Genomic DNA, 15,666 nt, shown 5'->3' with positions numbered 1-15,666 from the left:
CCCATTCCAGCTGAAGCCAACGATCTCCTGCAATAAAAGTAAAATAATAAAGCAACATCATCCTTACCTTTCCATGGTTCCCAGGACAGCTGGGAGAATGGATGCGTCATTTCTGGGGCGGCTGATGGCTGGTCTTTCTAGCCTGGGAGGGGGCCAATATTCATGGCACCCTTCCTGGGCTATTAATATCAGCCCCCAGCTGTCTGCCTAGCCTTTGCTACCTATTAAAATAGGGGGGACCCCACGTTATTGCTTGGGGGGGTCCCCCATTTTAATAGCTAGTAAAAGCTAGGTATTCAGCAGGGGGCTGATATTAGTAGCCTGGGAAGCTCCGTGGGTATTACCCCCTTCCCAGGCTTCAAACATCTGCCCCAGCCGTCTGCTTAACCTATGCTAGAGCCTAAAATTACGGGGAACCCCACGCCAATTTTTTTTTTAATAAATCCTTTATTTTAACACTAAATGACAAGTACAGTAATCAACACTATCACTGTACTTCTTATATATGTGACTGACATGTTTCTATCTATCTAATCTATGTGTGATGCTCTATTCTTTCTATTTTAAATTGTCGGGTACTGATGCTGAATTGCCGGCCGACTTTTTTAAAGAGACGGTGCATGAAAACACTATTATTTTTTTTAATAAATCCTTTACACTAAATGACAAGTACAGCAAGCAACACTGTCACTGTACTTCATATATATGTGACTGACATGTTTCTATCTATATAATCTATGTGTGATGCTCTATTCTTTCTGTTGTGAATTGTCGGGTACCGGTGTATGCCGCTGCTGAATTGCCGGCCGGCTTTTTTAAAGAGACAGTGCAAGAAAACACTATTATTTTTTTTAATAAATCCTTTAACACTAAATGACAAGTACAGTAAGCTGAGCGCTGTCATCCAGCTTGTCATCCTTCAGAGACACTGCAGAGCGCAGGCATTATGGGAACTTCCGATTCCGGTATTCGGTATTCTAAAAGTATCGGAACTCCGATACCGCGAATATCGGTCGATACCCGATATTTCAGTATCGGAATGCTCAACACTAATTATAAAGCATAAATAAGGAGTTAACGCAACATATATTATAATGATTGCAGAATTAGACCAGGGCAAGACAAAGGCTTCCGTTACATGACTGTTTGACTTTGTGGTAGGGCAGTTATTGTACAAAAATTTAATCTAGTTTATTTTTTCACCCAAAACACCAGACAGCAGCTGCACCTCCGTAAAAGCAATGGGAATCATGATAAGCCCACAACATTTACCACTTACTGACTTTCAATGAACTTGTGCAGCCTGCCTTAAGTTTCAGATACAAACACATATGATCTCATATAAATTCTGTAATTTTAAGTAATCATATGTAAAATGATTGTACACATTTGAGCAAAAGTTCAGTACCTTGTCCTGACACTAAGGCTAAACCTAATTGTGCTATTCGGGAAACCGGTTTTACTGCAGTCCTTTCTAGCAGACGGAAGAGGCCCCAGTGCAAGATTAATATTTGGGCTCTTTGTAGTCCAATACCTCAACATAATGCACAAATCCAATTGTTTTGGAGGTGGTATTTGGCCCCCTTACCTCTTGGTCATGTGTTCAGTTGCACAGGTTACACCATTGGAATATTTGCAACTGGTTCCTAGGTTTGTTTCTTTAGCTACTGGCCATAAATGTTTCTCTATGTCTGTGCCTACATTTTGCTCCTTTCTTGATTTACTGAATACCCGCCCAGTTGGTGTTGCTTGCTGTTATTGCCTTTAGGTTACTCTGTGGGGGGGCATTATTTATGACTGGGACAGAGATGATGCTGGATGTGATATATTGGTTTAGTAGAAAATAGACCCTCTCCATCTGATGTTTAACAGAAGTGAATGAATACGGAGTATGAGAGTTTTGCAGAAGTTCTTTGGTGTTTGTATAATGCTATTTTAATGTGTGAATGATAATGATGTATCTACGTGAAGATCATTTGAGAGCTGGAGAAAGCCTTTATTGTCAGTGAACCATACCTATATATATGAGAGGTGACACGCTTCCAATATTCCATTCACACTCTATGTTATATACGTAATGTTCTGCGACACTGAAAGAACAAAGTCACAGTGGTCTTGAAGGGTATATTCAGATGTTATAGAGTGCTGCCCTTTGCTTTAAATAAATATTAAAGTCTCTCATCCAGTGTCAAAAGAATGATATTCTTTTTTACTGATATTGGATTGAGACATACTAACCTCCCAGGTCTTGAACTGGCAATTCTGAGCAGTTTGATTGCCTACTTGATTGTTTGAAGATAACTGTAAGATTGGCAGTGACAGGGTAATTTAGTGGAGATTGCAATGTCAGACTATATCCAAAGGGGCTCACTGGCACAATGATGTGATTCTCCTGACTGACAGGCCACTGGGAGATTGGTGTGCCAATTTAAAGTTCAGTGTCTTCAAAAAGTGCTTGCCTGTAGAAGCCCATTATCATGCTGCTGTTATGAGGTCATGTGGGAGTAATAGGTTCGCACGTATTAATAGACATAAAAAGTGTAATGAAACATATATGTGTTCCAACAGATGACAATTACATCTTAACAGAGGCGAGCACAGCCATTAGGATGTGCAAACCAATCTTTGGAAGAACGTCTCTCTCTCTAGATATATACAAATATTACATATAATAATTCTATCTAAAATCTTGTAATCCGGACTACATAAAACCACTGACTAAAAGTCGATGGATTCATGGCTTTTATGCATGATCCCATGCTGTATTTTGTCCTACAATGACATACTTTGGTAGCATTACATCCCGGAGTATGAAGACTTGTGGGGAAGCTGCATTAGCCCTGTGAGATAAAATCTACCGGTTTGGTTGTCAGCATTCTTAGCAATGGGCCCAATTTATCTGTGTCATTCTGTATCAATCTTATGCAAGCAGCTTAACAGAATCACTTATACATTAATTACCTTAAGAAGAACATAATTTACCAGACATGGTCACATTATTGTGGTGGTATTGATTTCACATTTAAAAGATTAGTTACAAAAATTCTATCCTTCCTTTTACACATCTGAGCATACACACTTGTTCTTTACTAACAATCAGGTGCCTAAATGAGCAAGCTGTAGTGACAGATTTGACATAAGAATCAGTAACATAGCATTATATATTCTTATCCACTGTCTGGAAGAATGAGGAGGATTTGTAAGGTTGTGTGTCCTGTATAAGAACTGTGATGTTATGGTGAGATGTAGAATTCATATATTTGTAGTGATATAAAGTAGAATTAGAATCTCCATGTATTGGGGAACCTGCCAGGAAGTTGTAGGTCCCACATTGCCTCTAACCTGTTCTTGAGGATGCTGATTGTATGACAATAATGTTCTTCTATATTTAGGAGAATAGAGCAAAGTATAGAAAAAGTTCTCTGAAAACAGTGCATACTATTTTCTTATGACCTGTATGATGTCATGGTGGTGGAGCAGCTTTGCTTAAGCGTCATGCTGGCCTACATCAGTTTTCTGTGATTAATGTGACATTAGAGGGCCATTTGAGGCCTTAATGCACATTTGAAAAAGTCTTCTAAAACCACTAATTTCATCAGGGGCAGTTAACCATATAATGTGGTTAAGAGCCTATTGACTCACCACCAGCAGGTGTCAGGGGGAAAAAGGATCAGATTTGTTAAATGTCAATGCTCAATACTATTATTCTCTTGGAAGATAATGTGCTACCCAAAGTGTCTGGCAGTGACTAAGGCCGGCCATGCACACTAGAAGGCTGTTAGCTGAACAATGCTTTGGCTGATTGCTTGGCCAACAGCCATCTTAGTCAACACTTCCATACAGAGGAGTGCTTGCTTAGCCAAGTTCTCTTGTGTTTTCTATGAGAAAGCAGCCGACTGACATCAGCCAGTGGCTTATCTCAGGGGGGACAATGTGATCGGCAGTTCAAATTTGGACAAGCATGATCTACATCTCTTCTGTCCATCAGTCTGCGGTGCCCCCATATACATTTGACATGCAACCAAACCCGTCGATTCTGGCAGGTTCAGCTGACATTAGTCTAATATGTTTTGGGGCCTTTACTCTAGTCTCCTTGAGTGTTGATTTGTATAGGGAAGTTGGGAGAGATAACTGTCAACTGAACAAGTATTCATCAGACAGCCATCTAAGGTATATGTACGCCTTTAGACCTACAACCTATTCTCTGCTACAGCATGTGAACTCAAACTCCTTAATAGATGAAATTAGAAGAATAACAATATTATCTTACTGTGATTGGGCTGTTTTTGGTTGGTTGAGCCTCTCATCTTACCTGCTTGCTTTCATTGAATTATTATGTGGAAAAAAACTTTACACCCTCTCTTGAATATTTTTGTACTATACTTTACACCCATATTACAGGTTGGGCTCACAACTATTATAATTTTTCTTTGCATATGATGAGTCAGCACTTGTTTTTGTTGTTTTAGTCCGCTCTACAGCATACATGAAAAAAGCCTTATTCCATTTGAACATTGATTTTTTTGAGAATATAGGAGCAGAATGGAGTTCTAAAACTATTTGCTACATTTACGAGACTGTACGTTGTTGCTTGGTGGTGTTTTTTCTCCACAAGTTTTTATTCATGACAAAGTTAAAACTCCTAGGAAGTTGCAAATGGTTAACAAATGGTGAGCTGGTAGATATCTTATGCTCTCTGCTCCACAGTGCTGTCACTTTCTGTTATGTTTATCTGTTTACGTTGCTGATATTCATTCACTTCTGTTATATTCTTTCAGATGGGCTTGTGGATTGCCTGGACCCGGACTGTTGTCTGCAAACAACTTGTCAGTCGAGTTTACTTTGCCGTGGATCACGTGACCCTCTTGATATCATCCAACAAAGCCAGTCAGGCTCACCAGCAGTAAAGTCTTTTTATGATCGAATCAAACTTCTGGTGGGAAAAGACAGCACGCACATCATTCCTGGAGAAAATCCTTTCAACAGCAGGTACAAAATAGAAAGATTAATACAGATTTAGAGGATCATATGAAGTTAAAAGATGAATCCTTTAGCAGCTGTGGTATCCACCTTAAAAGAAAAATGAACCCTCATATTTGTAGTTGCCACATATGCAGGAGAATTTAACATACATGGCATGGAAGAAATATGTAAAGGAAGATTAGAATGTACCTCAAATTCACCTTGATTTTGATATGGTTAGATAGGATGCAACATTGAGAACCTTTTACTATATCAAAGTTTGTGACTCCAGCAAAAGTTTAGTAGCACCATAATGGAAAATATACAGTAGACTGGAGCTTACTATACATGAGGCAAATACACCTGAAATTGTATTCTCCGATATGCCTAAAGCCTCATTCACACACTTGGGTACATTTACTAACCTCGTCCAGTATTTATAGTGTGCATAATGAGACTAGACATCTCGAAGTGTAACAAATTTAACACACTAGCTCATGCTATATGATAAATTTGGTGTATCCTCAGACAATTTTGTATAACTTTACACAACCTATAGGTAAGAGTAATTTGCATCACTTTTATGTGTATAACTTTTGGCAGTAATTTGATGTACTTTTGTTGTATGTTAAGCTGTGCTCCTTTCTGTTTAATCCATGTACCCATGAGGCCATTCATTAAAGTTTGTAAGCTGGATGGGACTATTGGGTGTAAACTTAGATGTGACAATTTCCACCAAAAGGCAAAAAAATTAAAAGAGCATCCATGATAGTAAATTTGCATCCTTGCATGTTGGCCCTGTATTCTGTCACTATGGAGTAGGTGCAGAACATTGAACCATGTCGTTCTTTGAAAGTGTATATTCTAGAAAGACCCAGAAATAGAGAGAAATTAGTCAGAATATTTTTGTTATAAGAAATAAATAAAATCCAGCAAAATGGATCCTTGAAATAACATTTATTAAATATGCAAAAAGCTGGAAAAATATCCAATCCAACACTATATGAAACAAGCAGACGCTTTCAGACACAGGCCTTACTCATTGCATACTCATTTTTCTATGCAATGAATAAGGACTGTGTCTAAAGCGCGTCTGCTTGTTTGATATGCAGTTGGACTGGATTTTTTCTGGATTTTTGTATATTTAATAATCGTTATTTCAACGATCCATTTTGCTGGATTTTATTCTTTTTTTCATAATTTGCATTTGTCATACTATGAGTTCTCCATTCAATCTTGATCTTTTTCACAAGTGAGCTGATTTCCCTTGGTCTTTTGTTTATTTTTGTTAAAGATACATACAGTTACATACAGTATATTTAATGATATCCATATTGTGTATATTGTGATAATACCATTTTGGTTAGCTTGATAGTCATTGGTGACAGTTTATCTTCCAGATAGGTTACCCTGGCCTCTGCTTCGGTAATACGATTTCTCATGGTCTGCATGTCCTGTCTAAGAAGTCCCACTTCCGAATGCACCTCCTCAATCTTCCCCACTGTAGCATCGGCGTCTCTGCCTCCTGCCGCCTTCCGGCCCCTGTCCTGTAGGTACTGTGGCGCGCACTGCGCGCAGCTTCCCGGGCACTGTGCTTAGGGTGCGCGCGCGCTCCCTCCCTCTTAAAGGGGCCGCGTGTGCCATCCTAAAATGTCCCCGGCCAATGGCCGGAGGACTTCCCCTATTTAAAGCACCTCCTCCAATTTGGAGGTGCCTGTGCAAGGTTGTTTTTCTGTGTGCTAACACTTGCTTCAGGCCTCAGGTCCCGCTGCCTGTCAGTCCTGCCCTTAAGTCTGCCTGTCAGTCCTGCCCGCTAGTTTGCTTGTCAGTTCTGCCCGCCAGTCTGCTTGTCAGTCCTGCTTGCCAGTCTGCCTGCCAGTTACCTTCCATGCCCGCCAGCTTGCTTACCTGGAAGCACCTGCCTGTTATCTGTAGTGCATGTCAGCCTGCCTACCTGGAGCACCTGCCTGTTACCTGTTGTGCCTGCCCACCAGCCTACCTGGAGCACCTACCTGTTACCTGTCGTGCCCGCCAGCATGCCTACCCAGAGCACCCGTCTGGCTATCTGCCGAACCAGCCTGCTTATCTACCCGGACCACCCGTCAGCCTTCCTGCTGTGCACATCCGCTGTACCAGTCAGTTTCTGCAATCTGACCTGTGGGAGTCACCTCACCTGCTCTCTCACAAGGTCGGTCCCAGAGTGGCACCTGGTCCCCCTGCTCGGTCCCTCCTTGATTCACGGAGTCGATTGAGCCGCCATGCGACCTTGGTCAGGCTGAGTAGGCACTTGGTCATGCCCCTCTGGTCCCTCCTTGCACCGAAGCACAGAGGTTCCTCCACCCGGATCCGTAACACCCATCAAGGAGGCTTTACAGGCAGAAATAGCTTGGAAGAGTTGGTCAGAGACTTATCTTAAAGTCAGATCCTCTTGATTCTCTCCCACACCCATAGATATTATGATTTTATGCTGGTCTGTGCCTTTAGTTGTTCAGGTGCTGTTTCGCCTTGATGCCCGGGGTGTCTCAGATTGATTACCTGTGGCAAATTCTTTCAGTTTGTCAGCCATAGTTGAACTTTATCCACCATTCATTATTAGTGATGAGTGAACGTGCTCGCCACTACTCGGTACTCACCCGAGCATTACTGTGCTCGACATGCTTGGTGCTCGGCGAGTATTTCTAGGTTGCTTGGGCGGGAGCTCTGGTCCCCACCCTGCATGTTTGGCGCTCTTTAGAGAGCCAATGAACATGCATGGATTGCTTGCCATGCACTGTAATGAAATAGCCATGTTGGTTGTGGGCATTACAGTGATTGGCTGGCCGCACAGCGTCATCTGGTCTTTATAAGACCTGGTGCCGCTATACTCATCACAGTCTACCCTGGAAATAGGCAGGGTAGGGGGAGCTGCTGCTGAGTCAGGGAGAGACTTGCTTGTTTTTAGTTAGTATAGGTATTCCACAACATATATATATATATCCATCTGAACTAACAGTCCTTCTGAGGACTAATCCAGCTGTATATATTCAGTGGTGATAGCAGGAGTTAGTTAGGCAGGCAGGCAGTGTATGTGGCTGACTGCAGTGCATATAGTGCCAGAGGGTCCATTGCACGTTCTGACTGATCCTGCTATTACAGATATTTGTAGATATAGCCCCAGGTATCAGGGTCAGGGCTCATTTTTTTTATCTTAATCCTGATTATTTGCTTAAAAAGCAATCCAGAGTACACAATTTTTCTGCTCCATTTGCTTGTTAGCACTTCAGAATACAGCCAAATCTTTTCCATATTACAGCGATAAAAATCCAGAAATTTGTAGTGAATGTGGAAAATATTGGCCTCTATTTCCATTTTGTTGCAGTGTGTCAGCGAAGCTATTCACACAAGGATGCTGTGCAGAATAGTATTAGTAAACTACAGGCATGCAATTTAAAACCGCGGTTCTCCGTCAGACTTATCACATATAACTGCATTTCAAAATCAGCCATTTCTGGCTTCCATTTCCATTTTGTTGCAGTGTGTCAGCGAAGCTATTCACAGAGGTAGCTGTGAAGAGTAGTATTAGTAAACTACAGGCCTGCAATTTAAAACTGTGGTTCTCCGTCAGATATATCACATATAACTGTGTTCCGAAATCAGCCATTTCTGGCTTCCGTTTCCATTTTGTTGCAGTGTGTCAGCAAAACTTTTCACACGAGGTTGCTGTGGAGAATAGTATTAGTAAACTACAGGCCTGCAATTTAAAACCGTGATTCTCCATCAGATGTATCACATATAACTGCTTTCCAAATTCAGCCTTTTCTGGCCTCCATTTCCATTTTGTTGCAGTGGGTCAGTGAAGCTATTCACACGAGGTCGCTGTGAAGAATAGTAACCTACAGGCCCACTATTTAAAACCGTGGTTTTCTGTCAGACGTATCACATATAACTGCGTTTCAAAGTCAGCTATTTGTAATGAATGTGGAAAATATTGTCCTCCATTTAAAGTGGGCAAGGTACATGGCAAGGACGTGGACGTTATGGTGATGGTGCATGCAGACGCATAGGCCGTGGGCAAGCTGATATTGTTCCACAGCAACCACCCACATCTTGTCGCTTGACCTTCCTGTCCCAATTACTAGGGGACCGCAGAACACCACCATTGATCACAGAGCAGTGTCAAAAGGTTGTTGGTTGGATAGCAGATAATGCTTCCAGTCACTTTGCCACCACCACCACACTGTCTTCCACACGTTCAAGTCTCAGTAGCCGTGAATCTGGATGGCATATTCCTCAACCTGATCCTCTTTCCTCTCACCATGCCCAGTGCCCAGAGACAACTAATCCCACACTTGAACACTCAGAAGAGCTGTTCACTTTTCCATTTGTAGAATCTGGCCTCTCGGCCGGCCAGCTTCAAGAAAGTCAAGTGGAGAACACATGTAGCGATGCCCAAATATTTGAGCAGCCACGGTCACACGAAGGCAACGGTAGGAAACTGCAATTACTGTCACAAGAGGTGGTTGATGATTAGACATAATTGCCAGAAGTGAGCGTGGAAGATATTGTCCTCCATTTAAAATGGGCAAGGCGCGTGGAAATGGACGGGGAACTGGACGTGATGGTGATGATGAATGCAGAGGCCGAGGCCGTGGGCTAGCTGAAATTGTGCCGCAACAAACACCCACATTTTCTCGCCCGACCATCCTGTCCCAATTATGGTCAAACACACATATTCCTCACCCTGATCCTCCTTCCTCCCACACACATATTCCTCACCCTGATCCTCCTTCCTCCCACCATGTCGAGTGCCCAGAGACAACTGATCCCACACTTGGACACTCCGAAGAGCTGTTCACTTTTCCATTAATAGATTCGGGCCTCTCATCTGATCCTCTTTAAGGGGGCAAGAGGAGCTCGCATGTATCGATGCCCAAATATTTGATCAGCAACGGTCATATGAAGGCGATGGTGGGAAAGTGCCACAAGAGGTGGACGATGATGAGACACAATTGCCAGAAAGTCAGGAGGAGGACCAGGGTGTGGAAGTGGAAGGTGGTGGATGATATAGTAAATGACCCAGCACAAAGGGGGAGGGAGTCATAACACCACAACAGACAGGAAGAAGCCGTGTGATGGCCGCAGACACAAGGCGGGAAAGTGTTTCCCATAACGCTAACACAACGGAAGTTGCCAGTACAACTGTTAGGTCATCCCGAGTCTGGTTCTTTTTTAAAGACTTTGCAGATAACCCCAAAAAGGCCATTTGCATCACCTGCCTGGCCAGCATCAGCAGGGGTGGCAAAACTAGCAGCCAGACCACCACCAGCATGATCAGGCACATAGCAGCAAAGCACCCGACTAAGTGTGCCGAATCCCAGGGTAAAGAAACAGTATCTGTTGACGACACCACTGCTTCTTCTGTTGTTGTGCGTGAACGCCAATCCACTGTCCATGGCTCATGTGAAGATGTCTCCCGTCCTGACCTGTTGTTGCACACTCTCAACTAGCTCCATCAGTAATCACGTCCACGTCCTTGTCCCTACCTCAGTCCTTGGAATGCAAGTGAAAATATGCAGCCAACGCCCCACAGGCCACGCTACTAAATTCACACGTTTTGTGAATGCTTGTGCTCGAAATGTTGCCTTTAGGCTCACGGAGTTGTAAGCTTTCCGCAACCTAATGGCGGCGGCTGTCCCTTGGTACTCGGTCCCCAGCCGCCACTATTTCTCCCAGTGTGCCGTCCCCGCAATACACAAGCATGTGTCCCACAACATTAGCCGTGCCCTCAGCAACGCAGTTATTGGGAAAGTCCACCTAACCACGGAGTCCACCTAGCCACAGACACGTGGACAAGTGCTTGGGGGCGGGGACGGTACATCTTGCTTACGGCACACTGGGTTAATATGGTGGAAGCCGGGATCCAGTCAGACCTTGGGACAGAACACGTCCTCCTGACGCCGAGGATTGCGGGCCCTGGGTCAGTCAGGGTTGCCCCCGCATTTTATATCTCCATCACCTCCTCATCCTCCTTTTCAGCTTCCATCTCCGAAATGACTTCGTCAGTCACAAGTTGGAAGCACTGCAGCACTGCCTTGGCCAAGCGGCAACAGGCTGTGCTGAAGCTAATATGCTTAGGTGACAAACCACACAATGTTGAAGAGTTGTGGACTGCTCTGAAAGAGCACGCAGATCTGTGGCTGACACCGCTGAACCTACAGCCAGGCTTGGTCGTGTGTGAAAATGGCTATAACCTGGTGGCAGCTCTGCAGTGAGGTGAGCTCACACATGTACCATGCCTGGCCCATGTGCTTAACCTCGTGGTTCAGCGGTTTCTCAAAACCTACCCAGATCTGCCGGATCTGCTTGTCAAAGTACGCCGCATGTGTGCCCATTTTAGAAAGTCAGCCACAGCTTCCGCCGCCCTTTCCGTGCTTCAGCAGCATTTGCAGCTTTCAGCACACCGACTTGTGTGCGATGTCCCCTATATTACAGATGTTGGGAAGGATTTCTGAGCAGAAGAGGGCAGTTGTTGACTACCAGCATCAACAAGGCCGTCAGTATTCAGGTCATACTCCACACATAAAACCTCAAGAATGGACATGGATGTCAGATATATGTACCATCCTCCAAAACTTTGAGGACTCCACCAAGATGGGGAGCGGCAGTGACGCCATAATTAGCATCACCATCCCGCTTCTCTGACTTCTTAAATGCTCTCTGCTCTCAATCAAAGAGGATGCATTGCAGGCGGAGGACGATGAGATGGAGCAAGAAACCATACAGGGTGATTCCACACAGCCCATACCGTCATACTGTCATACTGTGTGTTCAGCATGAATGGCCCGTCAAGCAGGGAGGAGGAGGAAAGCATGGTCAGTCGTCCTCTTGGTGAGAACAAGGAAGTCTTGACTGTTAAAATCAGCCATGTGTGCCAGAGTGCTATGTTACACTGCCTTTCCTGTGACCCTCGTGTTGTCCAAATTTTGGGTGACAGTCATTACTGGTTGGTGACACTTCTAGACCCACATCACAAGGAGAACTTTCTGTCTCTTATTCCTGCACAGGACAGACCTAATAACATGGGGCAGTACGAGAAGGCCCTTGTTGCGGAATTATTGAAAAAATTCCCATCTGAAAATGCTGGCGGCAGAGGTCACAGTTCATTGGACAACCAAGGGGTACAGGCAAGAGAGACAGAAATGCAATCCAGCAGAGGCAGGGGAACACTGTCAAAGTTCTGGGAGAGTTTTCTCAGCCCCTCCCATCGCACAGGCCCTGAGGCGCAGGGTACTCTCACAAGGAGGCAAAAGTTTCGGAGGATGGTGAGGGAGTACCTTGCCAACCGTACCAACGTCCTCTGTGATTCCTCTGTGCCTTATAATTATTGGGTATCCAAGCTGGACAAGTGGAATGAACTGGCTCTCTACAACTTGGAGGTCCTGGCTTGCCCTGACACTAGCATTTTGTCAGGGCGGGTTTTTAGTGCCGCTCGTGGAATTATAATTAATAGTTGCATCCACTTGTGATGAGCGAGTATGTTCGGTTAACACTTTCGCCGAGTATACTCGGCCGAGCTCCGAGTATTTATAGAATGCTCAGGCTTTAAGTTTTCATCACTCCGTGAACATGATTTGCAACTGTTTGACAGATTTAATACATGTGAGGAATCCCTGTTTTTCCAGCATTCCTCACATGTATTAAATCTGTCAAACAGTTGCAAATCATGTTCACGGAGCGATGAAAGCTTAAAGCCCGAGCATTCTATAAATACTCGGTGCTCGGCCTAGTATACTTGGCGAAAGGGTTAACCGAACATACTCGCTCATCACTAGCATCCACCTGTCAACTGAAAATGCTGACAGGCTGACTCTTATAAAAATGAACAAGGGCTGGATTGGGCCAAACTTCTCAACACCACCGAATGATAGCAGTGTAACATAAACTCAAATACAGTATCTTTTTTTGGGAGGTCTAACTCTATTCCCATGCAGCTCTGTCTTCACACCCAGACATGGGTATACACTTCCTGATTTTGTCAATTTGCTCTTGTCCTCCTTCTTCTCCTCATCCTCATCCTCCACCACCATATCACTACCATATCTACCATATCACATTATCTACATCTCTTGCAAGGGGCATTGGAGTTCCTCCAAATTTTTGGCAGCCGTTGAATTCACTGCATAGGCAAACTTTATGGCAGACCCACTTCCTAATAATGTGAACATTGTTTTCAGGAGGCCCTCGTCTACGTCTCTTGCAAGGGGCATTGGATTTCCTCCAAATTTTTGGCAGCCGTTGCATTCACTGCATAGGCAAACAGTATGGCCCACTTCCTAATAATGGGGACATTGTTTTCAGGAGGCCCTCCGACCTCTCCGTCTCATGCAAAGGGCATTGGAGTTCCTCCAAATTTTTGGCAGCCGTTGCATTCACTGCTAAGGCAAGCAGCATGGGAGACCCACTTCCTAATAATGGGAACATTGTTTTCAGGAGGCCCGCTGACCTCAACGTCTCTTCCAAGGGGCATTGGAGTAGGTCCAAAATTTTGGCAGCCCTTGCATTCACTGCATAGGTAAACAGTATGGGAGACCCACTTCCAAATAATGGGAACATTGCTTTCAGGAGGCCCTCCGACCTCTACATCTCGTGCAAGGGGCATTGGGGTTCTTCCAAATTTTTGGCAGCTGTTGCATTCGCTACATAGGCAAACAGTATTTGAGACCCACTTCTTAATAATGGGAACATTGTTTTCAGCAAGCCCTCAGACCTTTACGTCTCTTGCAAGAGGCATTGGAGTTCCTCCAAATTTTTAGCAGCTGTTGCATTCACTGTATAGGAAAACAGTATGGGAGACCCACTTCCTAATAATGGGAACATTGTTTTTAGGAGGCCCTCCGACCTCTATGTCTCTTGCAAGGGGCATTGGAGTTTCTCCAAATTTTTGGCAGCTGTTGCATTCACTGTATAGGAAAACAGTATGGGAGACCTACTTCCTAATAATGGGCAAAAAAATTTCAGCAGGCCCTCCTCTTCATCTCTTGCAAGGGGCATTGTAGTGCCTCCAAATTTTTGGCAGCCGTTGCATTCACTGCATACGCAAGAACAGTATAGGAGACCCGTCCCTTTCTAATGGGAACATGTCGTTACTGTGGCCCAGCTCTATGTGTCTTTAAATTGTTATTGGGGTTTTTCCTAAATTTTGGCAGCCGCTGTACTCACTGCATACCCTATAACTGTATAGCAGACCCACTCCTTTCTAATGGGATGGCACATGGCAAGATAAGTTAGTAAAATGTTAAAATGACATTTACCGGTGAATGTATTTTTCACCGTTGAAAGCAATGCAAAAGTGGAAAAACTCATAAAAAACATTTTTGTTTTTGGTTATTTTTTTGCCCTGTATACAAGTCATTACCCTGGAAAAGATGTTCCTTAACATTTTTCCCAGGAAAATCCATTTTGATTTCGTTTTTGTATGTTTTATTGCAAGTTCTTAAAAGGGGCGTAATACTCTGAAAAAAATTGTTGGCTTCAGTGACCTGGGAGTCAGGGATGCTTGCAGGGGTCTTCCCCATGCTGTTCCGATGTCATTTGAGCACTGTTCCCATCGATTTGGGCAATTTTTAGGCCCTCTGCAGCTTGGGGGGGTCCGCCGAAAAAAATGCTTAAGTTTCTCATAGATTTACATTGGGCTCGTTACTCGGCCCGAGCACTCGAGCATTACAATTTGCTCGACCCCAGCAACAAATACCCGAGCATTTTATTGCTTGCTCATTCATTATTAATAGTGATGGGCGAGCACTAAAATGCCCGGGTGCTCGAAGCTCGGGTCGAGCACATTGGAATACTCGGGTGCTCGACCCGAGCAATGAGCCCAATGTAAATCTATGGGAAACGCGAGCATTTTTCAGGCGGCTCTCCCCGGCGGTCTGCAGAGGGCCTAAAAATTGCCCAAATCGATCGTAACAGTGCTCAAATGAAATGCGGACTCCTGGAAGCATTTCTGACTCCCACGTCACTTCTGTCAACAACGTTGTCAGAGGTATTACGCCACTTTTACGGACTCACCATAAAACATACCAAAGCGAAACCGAAATGGATTTTCCTGGGAAATATGTTAAGGAACATACTTTCCAGTGTAATGACTTGTATATAAAGCAAAATAAATAACCAAAAACAAAAATGCTCCTCCACACCATGGACTATGTTCACATGTAGCGTTTTTCATGCGTTTTTACACTTTTGCATTGCTTTCAACCGTGACAAACGCATTCACAAGGAAATGTCATTTTAACATTTTACAACCTTATCTGGCCATGTGGTGTGTGAGATATCATCAGATACATCATGTTTCATTTATGAAGGAGGGACTCTGAAAGTCACAAAGCCTATTTCTATAGGGCCATCAGGCGGACTTTACTATTCATAAAAAGCCATCAGTCGGCTATGTTTTCTTGTTCCCATTACTAAAGTGTGGGTCTTCTATACTGTTATTGCGTATGCATTGAGTGGCTGCCCAAAATTGGGACGCACCCTAATACCACTTTGAAAATTTGGATGCACCCCAATACCCCTTTGAAGAGACTTAGAGGAGGACCTCCTGAAAACAATGTTCCCATTATTAGGAAGTGGGTCTCCCATTGTGTTTGCCTTTGCAGTGAATGCAAGGGTTGCCAAAAATTTGGAGGCACTCCAGTGCCCCTTGGAAGAGACGTGGAGGTCAGA

At 44.0% G+C, this 15,666-nt stretch overlaps 1 protein-coding gene across 11 annotated transcripts in view; it reads left to right on the top strand.

Annotated features, from left to right (window-relative positions):
• Window positions 1-15,666, top strand: part of TENM2 (teneurin transmembrane protein 2) — a 2,544,132-nt gene that overhangs the window by 2,119,849 nt on the left and 408,617 nt on the right. For all 11 annotated transcript variants that reach the window (XM_073651122.1, XM_073651120.1, XM_073651119.1 and 8 more), the window contains one exon: window positions 4,779-4,989. In XM_073651122.1, the coding sequence (XP_073507223.1) occupies window positions 4,779-4,989 (211 nt within the window). The remainder of the gene's footprint in view (window positions 1-4,778; window positions 4,990-15,666) is intronic.

The sequence above is a fragment of the Phyllobates terribilis genome, unplaced genomic scaffold, assembly GCF_046119375.1.
Source record: "Phyllobates terribilis strain yellow unplaced genomic scaffold, ASM4611937v1 Scaffold_11__3_contigs__length_659146591, whole genome shotgun sequence".
NCBI classification, from domain to species: Eukaryota; Metazoa; Chordata; class Amphibia; order Anura; family Dendrobatidae; genus Phyllobates; species Phyllobates terribilis.
Note: the sequence above shows the minus strand (reverse complement) of the source record. Positions and strands in the feature narration are given on the sequence as shown.